The 16,136-nt window shown below is 36.4% G+C and overlaps 1 protein-coding gene across 1 annotated transcript in view; it reads right to left on the bottom strand.

Annotated features, from left to right (window-relative positions):
* pde4ba (phosphodiesterase 4B, cAMP-specific a) overlaps positions 1-14,437 on the bottom strand; it is a 153,054-nt gene extending 138,617 nt beyond the window's left edge. The window contains exons 1-2 of the mRNA XM_028027426.1: positions 14,014-14,437; positions 2,895-2,990 (exon numbers count right to left, since the gene is read on the bottom strand). Of these exons, the coding sequence (XP_027883227.1) occupies positions 2,895-2,936 (42 nt within the window). The 5' untranslated portion in view covers positions 2,937-2,990; positions 14,014-14,437. The remainder of the gene's footprint in view (positions 1-2,894; positions 2,991-14,013) is intronic.
* Positions 14,438-16,136: the final 1,699 nt, after the last annotated feature.

Raw genomic sequence — 16,136 nt, 5'->3', positions numbered from 1 at the left:
TGTGCTGTTGAACTTTTTTGGAAACACTACAAGATAAATATGCAAAGTCACAAATGTTGGTCTGAGTTGAAGTGTTTTCACTCACGAAACCCTGGAGCACATCCATCCACACATACACAGCCAGAGCAATTGGATCAGAGGTGCTCAGCTGTGCCTTGCATGGGGAAAAGGCCATTAGCTCTGATATAATACATCCATTCCTCAGCATAACACACTTCAGTAATAGAGACATATTACGACGCTGCACTCAAACTCTTTCACTTTGCATGCCAAATCCTTATTACCTCTTATAATCACATACACACTTCCCGAATACCAATGTAACCCATCGAACTAATCCAGCTCAGCCAGACCAGCTTCATGATGGGGCAAATCATTAAAACAAACCCTCCTTGGCTTCTTAGCTCATAGTTACACCACTTACAGCTAATCCTCGTTTAGCATTACAAGCTAAAATAAATCCCTGACAATGCATCTTCTATCCATTAAGGATCTCCTACTACAAAATATTTAACTTTAATTACTCAGGAAACAGCTAACTGTATTTATCAAAGTAAAAAAGCACAATTTAGAAATGGAGACTTCATTGAATATAGCTAAATGCAAATGCCGTAACACATTTTTGTTTGTTCTTTTTAAATAGACTTCTTCCAGGGGTTTCTACAACAAGATCAGTACAGTCCATCAGTGAATAAATCTGCTATTAAGGTGAGTAAATTGCAAGGCAAATGGGGAAACTAACACATTCTTTCCAAATTAAACCTGGATTTACTTTTAAGATACATGAATGGAAAATTATAAAAATCTACATATTTAGACTAAGGGCTGTGGTGGTGAATGTATGGATCTGAGAGTACGAAAAGGGTTACACTTCATTTTATACCTTTACTTTTTGCCTAGTGGTTCAAACCTTTAATTACAGTAAGTCATACCCTTGAATGTATTTTTAGTCAATGTCAAATCAATACACACCCTCAACAACAGAACATAAAGATGAAAAATGGGAACGGTGGGCATGATGACACAGAGAGGTAACAAGGCTAAGACAGCTGACCAAGACACACTGGAAGTTTGGAAAAAAGAGAGAGGATGAGTAACACACTCCCACACCTTTAGACATGTCTAAAGCCAAAAAACAAACACCCACAGTCATGGCAGAGTGGATGGGAATAAACTGGTTATAGATTAGTTGAACTGTGCCCTATCCATTTTATAATGAGTCCGAATTTTTGTGTGAGAGATGTCAGATAACAATAACTTGCAGTCACCTGAATACTTAGTTTCTGAAACTTTATGAAATTTTGGTTTCGGAACAAGATGAGTCATTCCAAAGTGCAAAAATTAAGTAGTCCACATAGTGTCTTTAACAACAATCAGAGTTAAAGTTGACTGACATAAACAAGACAGAGAGTTGCAGAACCAACAATTGTTTTGCTTTATGTTGCAAAAGCATATCACTTTCAATCATTTCAACTGTGTATTCTAAACTCTTAAAAAGTTTTGATTTCAAACCTGTAGTTGCACTTGAGCATCTCCTGTAGTAGCACACCATGCTTGTTTGCGCAAACAAAAATAAAGAAAGTCAACGAAGGCAATTTGCCTAAAGCAACAACGCACAACTCATTGCTTCTATTGATCTCTGCATAGATTAGTAAATGAGGGCATGATCAAGACATTGGTTAGGGGTCTGCAACCCTAATTATATATATATATATACAGTATATGCCTTTGTCCAGCTAAACAAAATTATTTTAGAGAATACCTTTAGATGTCCTAAAAAAAAATAAAGATTCTAACAAAATGGAACTACTTGTCGTTTTATTAGAATGACCAATTTATCTGCAACTTTAGGTTTAAGATAAAAAAATCACAAACTTCTTCATTTTATTCTGTAAGATGTTGATATTTGTGGTAGATCAGGTAAAAACAAAAAAACTAGTGGCAGGATAACTTGATTACTGCTACTTTTAGTATCATTCTGTCGTGTAAATTCCATGTGCAATTATTCCATAAAAACGTTGTTTGTTATTAAATCTATATTTAAAGATATTAGTTCGTTTTTTTAATTATTATTATTGTTAGCTGAAGTTATTAAGAATCAGTGTGAAAAAGATATTTGTATGGAGCTTCAGTTTACAGACCCCTGGCTTACAACAAAAAAGCTGATTTAGCTGCAGATGCCAGTCCATCTCAAATTATTATATTATTGTGAAGTTAATTTATTTTTCTCATTAAATTCAAAGTGGCATACTTGTATTTATTTTTTTGTGCCTTGTCAATTTAATTTAAAAATAATTTTGGGTTTTTACTGGCTCTAATTCCTAGTCATTAAAATTGACAGAAATCACTTATATATATAATGAATCTGTATGCATTTCAGTTTTTAAACGAAATACTGAAATAAATTACCTTTTTGATAATATTGTTATTTAATAGGATAAACCTGTCTTTTTTATCCAGCTCTTCTCAATTTAAATTCGTACTAATGCACAATGACCCAGTTTACACATTTCTATTTTCTTATGTGAATTTATGGGCGCATGTGTGCAGAACTCTTCTCTTTAATAAAAATCAGACATAAAATATAAACAGCTTCCAGATCTTGTATGACCCCTGTCCATCACAGTTTAAAGGCAGGAAGGATGTGTAATGCTATCTTTCTAGATGAGATCTCTGATGTACGGAGAAAAAAAGATTAAAAGAAAAGGAACTGTCCAAACATATTTTGACTGACAAACAGCGGAAACACAGAAAACAGTGAGATCAAAAGCATTCATGAGCCCGAGTCTGTATCCTGCCATTCTTAGTGACACTGTAATGACATCTCTGCCAGTTGTAAATCTTCCAAACATTTGGTTATGTAATGGAGATATTTTGGGAACATGATAACTTACATTGTTGGGAGACACTGTAAGAACACTCCTGCTCTTCCTCATCGTTCCTCGAGTAACTCCCCCCGTAGTCCAATCGCAGAAGCTTCACATGAAAATCTAGAAAATAAAAAAGCTGTTACAAACTGAGTACAGCAAATTCTGTAACAGAAAAGTCTGTATGCAAAAGAAAGTTTTATGTGTAAATTGATAGTCTTTTGTGTTTTCTTATTCTTACAACGTATTTAATAATGTTATTCAGATAAATACAGGATCACTTCTTTTTTGATAATTATAAAGGTTCATCAAAAATATTGCATTTCTAACAAATGACAGTAACACTTTACAGCCTTTCAAATATAATCATAGCATAAGGCTTTTCTCAAATTAAAATGACAGCACATTTTTTCATCTTTCTTACAGCCAATATAAAAATTGGCAATCCTGAGCCTCCCTAATTGTTCAGTACAGTTTAAGCTAGAGCAGGTTAATAATTCAAAGCAGCAGATAAAATTCACTCCATTGTCACCGGGTCTCTCAGTTAAGATAATTCAGAAAGTGATTAAAAAGATGCTAGAGAAACGCATCTTCCTCCTGTGATCCAGGAAGGTCTATTTTTGTCTTTTGTTTCCAGTATATAAAGAGAAGCGTGTTACAGCCCATCAGTGCTCGAAACACGTAGAACGGGACAGATAAATGGAAATTACGACAAGGGTGATTTTGTAAGCACATGGATAATTGGAGGAGGGGTTTGGAAGCAGAGAGGCCAAGACTGTTATAATGAGTACAAAAGAGGATTAAATGAAACACAGAGGAGGTCAGGGGCTAAATGGAAAGATTTAAGAGAGAGGTTTTAGTGCTAGAAGAAGCAAGGATGAGAAGAGTAGAAGAGTTTGCTACTAAAACTAGTAAAAATGCTGTCTGGTAAAGATATGATAGAAGTCAGCATTAAATTATCCAACATGTTCTTCTTGATCAGCTTGGACCAGCGTTCAACTGGTCAAAATATTTTAAAATTGTGTAGTCTTTTCATTTTCTGTTGGATTAAAAACTAACACTTTCAACAAACTTTAACATTCTTTCTATAGAAGCTTCTTCCTTAGAGTTAATACTGAGCAGTGTATCTGTGAGTCTGAGTATTTCTGAGGAAGTGTCTCAGAGTCTTCAACACCAAGGAAAGGAGCTGTTGGTGCAACCTGGAAGTGCTTATAATGTCTGTCAATAAGATTGTTGCTCAGCTGGACTCTTCTGGACTGGATGTATCAAGAAAGGCAGATGTGAAAGCTCTTCACTGTGGAATATTTTGAGGTTATTGACCTCAAAGTCTGATGAGACTTGGCATTTAAAAAAAAACAACAATTTAAAGAAATCTGCTGTCTCCAGTTTGGCCCCCACTGTCCAACAATAAGGTAGTGACCAGACATACCTCCAAGTTTGTCACAAACCTTTTTGAGGAACAAAAGGTTTGTTCCTCAAAAGGGTCCTTAAGTGACAAAAGACGCTGACTGAAACACGGGACAGAAGAATTATGATCGATACAGTTGCAGAGTCATACATGTTTTAATTTTGCACCCCAGTTTTTTGCAAGTAGTTAAAAGTTTAAACTGATATTGTGCATCTTTGGTGTAAACATTACCTTCAAGCAAATGTCCCCCTTTTGCATTGCTGCCGGTGCAAAAACCACCCAAGGGCCATTGAGAAACCCTAATTTAATATAAAATTGTCCTTTGCAAATTGTGGTATGCTTATTACACATAAATAAATGATGTACTGTATCTTAAGACGCAAGTAATGACGAACACAATGCAACATACAACTCAAAAAAACTTTGGTTGAGCATTCCTTCTAGTTGAGCTTTAGGGTGTAACACCCAGCTTTCATATTTTCAGATCAAGTTTTCCAATTCCTGCCAACATGCTAACAAGCATTTCAACTCAATTTCCCTCTGTTTTTAGATGGATTATTTTACTACTTGCAACTGTTTTTGGCTGCTAACTTTATCATAGTAATAAATTCCGTTTTGTGTTTTCTCAATTGACTCCATAGACATTTTACGAGGAAAATCTTCTCAGCATTTTATTGTCAACAGCAAATCTCATAAAGCCATGTGGGTGAAAAGAGACATTAAGGAATTTATATGACAATATTTCAAAATGTGTTTAATGAGGGAATTGCCAGTTTTCGAGGCTTCTTTATGGAAATGAGAACCAAGTCTTAAGTAGCACAAATCACAGTAAGACAATTACAATGACAGAAACAAGAAATGAGTGTTCATGAGCAGATATGAATATTATGTTTATGGCATGTTTATGAACACAGACTAGAACTGTAGCATCAGAGGATGAAACTTGCTAACAACTAGGAGGATGTTTGACTGTGTTTCTTGGGGCATTCTAATTAGTTTTCCTCTAGCCTAATTAGCAACATTAGGGAAGATAGGCTTAAAAACATTTTAAACCTTCAAAATAGTCAGCTTAGGAATACATGAAGTTTGTCAGAAACACATTAACATCAAATATTACAAAACTTTTGTGGAGATCAATATTTATAAAGTACTGGGTTTGCTAGAAGTTTATTTTATAACAATATTTTTTGTTTGCAATGTCACAGTTAATCAGAGGTTCAATAATCTCTTGAACATAGAATAACTGATTCATATAGAACATAAAAAACTGAACCTACTGCCTCCATTTCATGCATTTATTTTCATTTGTCACCAAGAGAAACAAAGTTGGCTTTCATGGCAAAATGTGACGGGGCATTCTGTCGCATCTTGTTTTGATCCTTTTACGCTCTGGCAGGAGTGCACCACTGTGACTGAGGGAAAAGCAAGCTGTGCATTGTGCCTAACAGAGCAAAGATAACAAGAAAAACCCTCAGCATGCTTGTCTTATAGACCGTCGGTCACTGGGACGTCTGAAAAACAGCCAGACAACAGACCACATCTCAGTCTATTTTGGGGTCATTTCTAATTATCACAACAACATACTGTGTTGTTGTGGTAATTAGAACCACACATTATCTGTCATTATCTGTGAAAATATTATCTGTTGCCAAGAACTGTGCAGTACAGGCCATTTATCATTCAAAATCAACATTTTCTCCAAAACACACTCATGTAATTAATTTTGCAACATTTTTTTCTAATACTATGACATTCATAGTGAAAGAACACCAAGAGAAAGACTGTATGGGTTGCTGCAGCTTTCATACATTACTGATATTTCTTACCCAACTAGACATGAAAGGGATGTGCCCTTCACTGACAAAACCAGGTGGTTTGCCAAATAAATGTATGACTCATATTACATATATTCTCTAAAATCCACTCCATCTTCCCACAGTAAGTGCATTTGAAATGTACTTTTCCCAATATTTCTGCATGTGTCACCGTTTCTCATTGCCTGTCATCCAAGATGAGCTCAGGGTATGTTACATCATTCCGAACACTCTTTACATCCTACACCACAGCATTTATAATGACATTCAATTTCCTCCAGAAACACGCTCATCTCTTGGGGAAAAAAAATAAATCATTTCACAGATTGGTGCCAAGAGGGTGTACAATAGGACACCCACAGTCCTGAAGGGGGTTTTCATCTGCAGCTGAAAAGGTTGCTCACCATTTGACAATTCCCTCCCATTTCTCTTCTATGGTTTCTACCGAGGTTCTCCATGTCAGATTTACATCACCTGCCTGTTGTATCTGCAGCATAAGTACCTTAAGTAATCTTTTCATCTGGAAATTATTGTTTGTTGCTTTAACTAAAATATATATATGACATGCTGAAGTCCACACAAAACACAATCATTTAAAACAGCAGTTTTTGATCAGTATTTATTTGTGTCGTTTCAGATTGTTCTTTTAATGAGGCAGCACACAACACATAGGCCTCCTGCTACATTTAAGAAGAGGGAAAGTCAACAAAGACCTTTAAGCAAAGTTTATACCATTCCTCTTTCAAAACAATTCACAGGAGTATGGAGATTAGTCTAAGCCAAAGATTATTGAAACAAAAATGCACTCATCAACATCAACGTTTACTAAAAATGTTCAAAAATGTCTGATTGAATAATAGTATCTCAAGGTAAAAGCAACTTCATGCTGAAGGTTTTCAACTTCTTAGGAAAAGAAAGACAAATGTTCAAACTATGCATTCCCCAGTTGTAAGGTAATTATGAATTAGTTCAACAAAATCTTGAAGGCTTACAAAGTTTCAGAGAAGCAGAATAATATAATTCCCTTTTAAAGGCATGATCAGAATTTGACAATGGTCAAGTCTTGGTCAGATTAGTGAAAAGTGTGCATGTGTGTGAAAAGTCAGGTTCCTGCTAGGTCTGTACCTAAAATGAGTAATGTCTAGTTTTGACATGAAGCAAACATGCATTAGGAAGTTGGCATTCAACAAGCTAGCAAAGAGTGGAAGTAGGATTGAAACACACAAACATGTCGGACTGAACAACGGCTTGTGATGTTAATTCTTAAATACAACCAGACTGGATTACTTTTCATTGCTGTAGCTTTTCAGTACAAAAGCTGTTTTTAAGTAGAAACGATTACAAAATACAAATAAATTTTAATAAAATAGAAAAAGAAAACTTCCACAGTCACATATTTTTAGGTGTAGAACAGCTATTTAATCTATAGCTTCCTATCATAGTATTTTGTATGACTAAAAAAAAAAAACAGTCTCAGTTCAGTTTTAACTATTCTGTATTTAATAAATATAGAGGAAGCCTCAATTTAGATTTTTATAGCTAGTGATCTTCATGTCTCTGATTAATACAAATTAAAATCATGTTTTATCTCCTCGTTAGTACAGTGGTGAGTATCCCCGCCTGTCACGCGGGAGACAGGGGTTCGATTCCCCGACGGGGAGTGAAGTTTGTTTCAGGTCCCTCTTGAAAATGAGATCTAGATCTCAATGGGGTTTACCTGATTAAATAAAGGAATATTAATTTCTTTAGAAACGTGTGAGGGTAAACTTTTAATATTTGACTTAGAAGGCAATTGCTTAATTTTGACCAATCCAAAGCTCATCTCCAATCTTATCTGTTTAGCATGGACAGATATTATTCTCAGTTATCTCACTTATGTTATTAAGTCACACAGCTACATCTCAAGCTCAGAGACATATATTCAGTTTCTATCTCTTAGTTTCTAAGAGATAGAGGATCCAAATATGTTGTATGTTTGCCCAGTAAATTACAAGCCAGAATATTCCAATTTCAGTCAACAAAAAAAGGTAGGGGAAAAGTAGAGATGAGTTTTCAAATAATGCTAGACTAAATGGGGTTTTCCCTGGATGCATCAAAACAGACAGTTTATGACCAAGAAATATTATGAATAAACTGGATATATTCATATATCCAGTTTATCCATAATAAACTGGATATATGGATGCTCAAAGGGTTGATTACTATACAGGATGGTGATGGAAATAAGGACACAGGTTAAAAAATAAAATTCTGAACTGTTTTTTTTTTTTACTGTAATGTCCAGCTCCAAGTCTCTCACCTGCCAAGACCTCAACACAACCAGACCAACTCGATCCTTATTTTAAGACCAACTGACAGCTTCTCTGCCTCCCACTTCACCATGCCTGCATGCCTGAAAGCAAGATATTGAACAAAGCTGCAGATATGATCCGCCCAGGGTCCTGAATGCTGGCAGTAAACAGTTTTCTAAGATTCCATACAACCTCTACTTGATTAACTGTTCCAGGTTATCAAACTTTTAACAGCAAACCAGTTGCACTACCTTTCAAACAACATAAAAATATAGAATTTCCAGAGGCCCTTCAAGCCCCACTTCAGCGTGCTTACCATCCTGTGTTAGGGGTATATGACACAATCATCTTCCTGTTTCAGTGAGTGCGTTCGGATCTGAACAAAGCCGGCAGCTGTGTGAAGATTGCGTTCTTTGATTTCTCTTGTGAATTTAATGCAGTTCAGCCAGCACTTCTACGTAAGAAGCTTCCAAAATTACAGCTGGATGTCTCCACAACAGCCATGCTAACTTAATACCTGAAAGATAAACTCCAAAGCGGTAGAAAAAAAACTGTTATGTTTCTGAGATGCAGCACAGAGCTGAGCACTGTATTCTCACCACTTCTTTTCAATTCTCACTTCAAGCTCATAGTTCTTCATTCAATCAATCTCAAAATCAATTAGTTTTATCTTGTTTAAACCTACCATTGCCCCATAACCAATAGAAAATTTTAAAAGAATGCTTGTTTCAATAAATTTGGTGTGAAACAAACTGTGGCACAGAATTAAATAACTTCTCCCAAAGTAATAATACAGAAGAAATAGGCTGTCATGTGTACACTCACCTGGTGTTAAATAATTTCAACACAAGGTTCAAATAACAGTTTATCAGGCTTGATTTATCAAGCACCTATAGGCAAACAATGAGCACATAAGCAAATGTAACACAATATCAAGGATATAAATCTAGATATAAATAGCCTTAAATAGACTATTATACAAGCAGTGATGTTTTTTCTTTACTGGATTTGTTGAAGAACAATATTCATAAGAAAGAAATGATGTACCACAGAAACGCAAGTATAGCAAACAGTGCATATAACATATACACACAAGGACTTAAGAATAATCATATTTCTTACAATACCACAAGAGTCGTTTCATTAATTTTATCCACATTGCATTCAGTTCAGTTTGTTCATACAACATCAATTCACATCAACAACTATCACCTCAAGGCATTTTACACAAAAAAAGTCAATTTAATCCAATCACAAAAAACAAAAAAACGGAAGGATGACGAGATGTGTGATGGACAACAAATTGGGAGAGGGTGCAAGGTGGTGCAGCACAAAAAGAAAAACTGTACTCTAAGCTGTAGAGGTTGAATATAACATGCTGAGATTGGGGGCTGGTGCTGTGTGGCGGTGGTCCAGATATTTTCTGTTATAGCAGAGAAAGGAAAACATGCCACTCCACAGAAGCAAGATTCAGGACATTTCCAATGCATGGAAAACTTTGCAATACCAATAATCTCAATCTTTCAGCACAAAAATTCAATGAATTTAAAATTAGACAAAAACAAACTAGTGCGTAATTAAACTGTGCACCGGTTAGACTGACCCCACGTGAACTTAGGTAAAATTTGTCCCCCTCCCACCTCCCCTTCACCTGTGATGGCGCTGCACCAAGGATCAGTGAAGGAATTACATTAAAACCTCTGAAGAAGACATGAGCGCAACTGTCTTCTCTATGAAATGTAAACAAATATGGAATGATGTCAGAGTTTAGCTGTTTTAAGTTTTCTCTTTTTTCTTCATCATTTCTTCTGCTAGCAGTAGACAAACACATACATCTGTTTTTGTTGTATTTACCCAGATTGCCCTGCATTGCAATTCACTTCCTGCTTTTGATGTGGGCTGTTTGGCATTCACATATACATTTGAACCATGCCTGAGTTAACTTCAACCAAACTGAGACTTAGGTTTTTAGGTGGATAAGAGTTCACTTTTTTTGTCCACATCAGAGATCAATTGTGCATTCAGACTTCTCCGAATTCCCCAAATGAACCGGACTTTCTAGGCAAACAAACTAGAGTTTGATCAAAGCAGACCAAATAGGCCTGGTGTGAATGCACCCTAAAATGTTTTGTGAATTACTTTTTTTCCTTACCAAAATTCTGGGGAAATTCTAACAATTACCCTAAAATTACATCACTAGGAGCTACTTTTAGTCTTAGGATTCTTTGAGAAAAGGGACCCCATCCTTGATTGGTAGTTGTTGGACATAAGACAATTTGCATTTGTTAAAATAACTTGAAATGAAAAAACCTTAGTGACACAAGTGAACTGAAGTAAAAACAGCACCATGAGAAAGAGCACGACAGGAAGTAATCAGTAAAACGACTGGTAAACAGGAGGATCTGAGAAGAAGTAACCAAAACTGACAATTTTATATATGTTCCCACTTTTTAGTGCTGGATTGTTCTGCTTCTGGGATCCTTTGCAGGTGATTGGTCTTTGGGAAGAATGGCTTGTGGGCTTGACATACAAACCCAGATTCACATTAGCTTGGGTAGGTGTATGGGGTGAAGATAAATATACATGGCACCCTTTTCATAGTTTTGCTTGTAACAATGTTTTGAAACTATGTATCATTCTCCTCACAAATATACACTACTTTATGTTAATCTTTATCACAGAAAGTTTGCAGGTATAATGAGACAAAATTTAAAATAGTCCCAGAGGTATTAATGCTTTCGCCACAAGCTGTAGGTGATGCTGCAGAATCCTAAACTTGTTGCTCGTTTACTTGAAATCCTGTCTTCTGGTGATGTGTCTCCTTCAGAATCTTAGTCTGAATCATATAAGAATTATATAAATTATATAAATTAAATTAAATTATATAAATTAGTCTGAATTATATAAGAAAAATATTTTCATTTTTACGTCATTTTACATCTTCTTCCAGTTACCTAATCTTAAACTAAAAAGTTGTTGTTCTGGCAGTGATTCACATAGAGGTACAGAGTGGTACGGGACTGAAGCAGTCCCACGCAGCCTGGAAATGTTAACAAAACAAATATGCTGTTTCAACTATGCTGATGAGAAGTTTGAATGTGATTTAAAAGCTGCACAGTTTTCAAGAAATTCCAGAAAAAAAATACCTCCAAAATATGTAAAAAGGAAATAAAAACTGAAACTGAGGTTTAGTCAATTTTTTGAGTCTCGTAATTACTCTTTTTGTATAATACTATGAGCATGTTAACTGACTAGCAAGCATATAGAGTGAGAAATAACAAAATGTACAATTATTTAACAGCCAAGAGGTTTCTGTGCAGAGTACCACCCCCAGAAAGCGTGCATACATTTATTGGACACAATAGACAGTTTAATTACAGTCTGATCGTGGTTCAGTGTGACTAATTTCAGCAGTAAAATGATGCCAATCTAATGTCTGTAATTGGTGCAAGTCAATCTGCACACAAATGGGTGGATTTGCTGAAGTGTTCAGGGTCTGAGTGAGTTGGTACCTGTTCAGTAACAACATAGATCGATGCGTTTCCACATTTAAACATTGAGTGCAGCCAACAGATCAATAGATTCTGAACTTCATCTGTAGCAAGTCATACAAACTAACAGTGCCACACAGTAATTTTTCCATGAGTGACTTGGAGTAAGATTAAAAAAGGGGAAGCTGAAAGATAAAACATGTCGTGATAAGAGGAGACCATGAAGAAAGCAAAGTTTCAGGGCATCTACAGAGTGAAAGATCAGAGCTGCACAATGGTATAAGAGGTCATGTGAGGAAGCGAGGATAGAAAGAAAAAAAGTCAGCAGAGACAGGAAGTACACCTGGCATTACGCCCTTCAGCCAATTGATTTTCTACTGTTATACACTTTTATTCACAAAGCAGAACAGCCTGCTGCTTTGGATCCTTCACTTGTGGGACTCCCCAAGCTCCTCTCTGACAAGAGGAGTTCCTATTCCAAGAGGATCTCCATTTGTGTTTGTGGTCTGCATACAAACAAGCTCTGTATTTGATGTTATTTGCAGCTTCAAAGAAATTCTAGCCAGCATTGCTTTTTGCCTTGCAGAGCTTGTCATTAGTTTAACAATAAGACCACATATACTTAAAATAATCTTCAGGTGCCAGAGGTCTGTTAGAGAAGATAATAACTAGCATAACGCTGGTAATGAAGTCATTGTTGAGGACAGACAGATGTTTTGGAAATTTGCAATAAGATGATAATCCTCATGCAAAAGTAGACCATTCAGCTACTAGGAGCTTTTAAGAGGTAAATCAGGGACATTTGTTTCAATGGTTCTGTGTGCACTCCTGAGACTAAGCAGCAAGTTTCAGACTCAAACAGTACAGGTAATGTACAGAGACCCAGCATAACATTATGACCGCATGTCTACTGTGTTGCCTCTTTTTTGCAATTAAAACACCCTTGACCCATTAAGGGATGGAGTTAAAGGTAATCCGTGACATCTGCCAACAAGATCTTAGTAACCGATATGGCCTCTCTGTTGCTGGGGTGGAGCCTCCATAAATCTGACCTACTTGTCAATAAGAGTGATTTCTGGTTGAATTGAGAGGCCAAGTCAAGACCTCGAATGAAATGTGCTCCTCAAACCATTCCTGAAGCTTTTATGCTTTTTGGTACGTCACATTGTCCTGTTGAAAAGAAGCAACAGCAACTGGGGAATACTCTTCCAATGACAATAGTGCGCTCTGGTGTATTACCCAGGTGAGTTAAACACACCTGTGTGATGAATGAGGCAAGGCTACCTTCCTGAATTGGTCGGTAGTCCAGTTTTGATGTTGAAATGCCCATTTTTAGTTTTTTTGGTAGTGATCAGAAGTAAGAATGGGCACCCTGACTCATGAGTTTAAAAAACTGCTGTACCGTGCACTCTTGACTATTTCAATCAGAACTAGGATAAACTTCTTCAGTGTTTCAAATACAGAATCTGATCAGCTGCTCAAGAGCCTTTTCACAACTGTGCCTTCCTGGAAGCACTTTCAGTAGGTACTAACCTCTTGACAACACTCTTGAAGAGCTGCAGATTTGCAAATGCTCTGACCCAGTTATCAAAAACTGGACCTGCACAAACTCAAATCCTTAATCTCACCAATTTTTCCTGCTTATAATAGCCTACATCAGTGCTTCTCAATTCCAGTCCTCAGGCCCCCCTGCTCTGCATGTTTTAGATGTGCCTCTATACCAGAACAGCTGATTCAAATGATTGCATGACCATCAAGTGCTGCAGAAGCCTGTTGATCACCCAAAGATTCAATCCAGGTGTGTGGCAGAAGGGAAACACCTAAAACATGCAGGGCAGGGGGCCCTGAGGACCGGAATTGAGAAACACTGGCCTACATCAACATTGGGGACAAACTGTCCACTTGCTGCTTATAAAACATGAAGTGGCAATCAGTGTGATTTACTTCACCTGTCAGTGACCATAATTTTTAAGTCAGAATTAATGACAAGTAAAAACAGAAATCAAAAGTGAGACAATAGTTGCATTATAGGTACCTGTTTAAGTAAACCTGGAATAATATTTAAATGAGAGTGGATAACAGAAACAGTGTCCAGGCTGCAACTATTTCAAATAGCAGGAAATCATCACATTAAATCAATACCTCGTGTCTTGTCAGCTCATCCGCACGTGGGGACAAAGGGAATCCCAACGCCTCTCGCGCCCTGTTTCAGGATGGGAGTGCAGCTGTCACCGAGTCAAGACATTTAATTAATTCCGGTCCAGCGGTTGTTTAACGCCGTCCTAAACTCGGATGGTCCTTGCAGGAAGTCCACTCTCTGCCACTGTTTGTTTTCTTCTCTTTTTCTACATTTAAATGCTATTGTTGAAATCCTTCACATCCTCAAAAGATTTCAGGCTTGTCCACTTTTTTCACCGAAACTGAAATAAAACTGCAACGAATGTGATGCGAAAAATCCAGGAAATTATCTTTTGCCCCAGCTGTATACTCTTCAACATCCGCAAGCCTTTCTTCCTAATCGAAGTCCTTGATGATTTCACGGGAGGTACGCTGCTTTCGCGACTCAAATTCATCTGAAAGTCGGATCTTCCCTCCTCCGGTTCTTCCTTTCCTCCTGCACCCTCCCTCAGCCTCAGCAGAGGAGGAGCATCGAAACATCGAAAGACCGCTTTTGATAGAAGAAAGAAAGAAAACAATTTTCTTTGTTTTAATATTTCAAGTTTCAAACAAATAAAAAAATAAAATGGCATATTTGGTATTCATTTCTCTTAATTTGAGACCCAAGTTTCCGTATTCTTTTTTTTTTTGTTTGTTTTCGTTTTTTTTAATCAAGACACAAAAAAATTATTATAAAAAAACACAGAAATGCTATTTTAGGACCCACACTTTCGTGGAGGCAAAAAGTGACTGATTGTTCTGCTACCGGTCCAGCAAACATTGATTGACACCGTCCGCAAGTAGAGTCCCACTATATTCAAACACTTTCATGACAAGTTGAGAACATATTAATGGGAAGTTTAGTTGAAGGAAGAATTTGGCAGAAAAAAGGTTTACAAGCAACAGAGAAAAGTCCAGAGTTAAAAAGAATTGTGAATCACAGTCAATAGAAGAGCATGAAATAAATTCACAAGGTGTGGACTGCACCTGCAGTCAGTTCTTCAAGAGTCAACACACTCAGGGGAGTGTGTCAAGGCTCCACATTTCATTTGGTACCAGACGTCTGGAGAGCAGGAAGAGCTACAATTTAAGATATCTTAAAATACAATCAAAATGGTTGCGAGGAAGTGAAATATAAAGAAATTGTAACAGAAAGGTACTTTGTTTTGCAAAATAATGCTATGCAACATGCTAGTAGTGGAAAATATTACATTTAATATCTTTATTTATAACTGATCTTGTAGCATATCAGCAAGAGTTCATTAATATCACAGCGTCAATGTGTAAAAAATGTCCCATCTCAAAACAACAATTCGTAAAATCAATTAAGTTTTATGTTTTTCATAAGTTTATGAAACACATAAGAATTTGTCTGTGGAGGGTTGGCATGACTGATTCCCATCTTCACGTTGATCATGTGGCTCTATGATTTCTGTTTTAGTTTAGATCCACATCTATTTAGAGAATGAGCTGAAAAATAATTGGGCCATGTTCTGGTGTGTTATTTCTGAAGAAAAAAACAAACAAAAAAACATTTATATTCAGTTGGACTAGTATTCCCAGGAATTTGGCACCTTTACAAAATAATTTGCAAGAAAATAATTTGCAAATTTTCATGTTGCAGAAAATAAACAGAGCTAGAACATCTAACTGGAGGATAAATGATGTTGTAAAGAAGGCTATTTTGTGTGATTTTATTTTATCCTCTGTGAATCACTGCTGACGACCTCTGGAAGTCTACAATAATATATCAGTGACTCCATATTGCACCTGATTACAGTGTGTGTGGGGTGAGGGAGGGGTGGGAATAACATTGTATATGATCAGACTACTGCTGCTCTGATTTCATGGACACATTGTATATGATCAGACTACTGCTGCTCTGATTTCATGGACACTGACTTTGTGGAAGAGAAGCCATGCCTTAAAAAGCTTCTCTATTATCTATTATGATAAAATAGTGAACTTTATTAAATATTCAGTTTTTTATTATGAAATATTCACATATTACTGTTCTTTTTTCATTTTGGCCAAAAACTGATTTATTTTTTTTTTTAAAGTAAAAAATGTATTATATTATTTTTATTATACAATCTGGAAGTGAGATG

The sequence above is a fragment of the Xiphophorus couchianus genome, chromosome 9 (genome assembly GCF_001444195.1).
Source record: "Xiphophorus couchianus chromosome 9, X_couchianus-1.0, whole genome shotgun sequence".
Taxonomy (NCBI): Eukaryota; Metazoa; Chordata; class Actinopteri; order Cyprinodontiformes; family Poeciliidae; genus Xiphophorus; species Xiphophorus couchianus.
The sequence above is the reverse complement of the archived record's forward strand: the minus strand, read 5'-3'. Positions and strand labels throughout refer to the sequence as shown.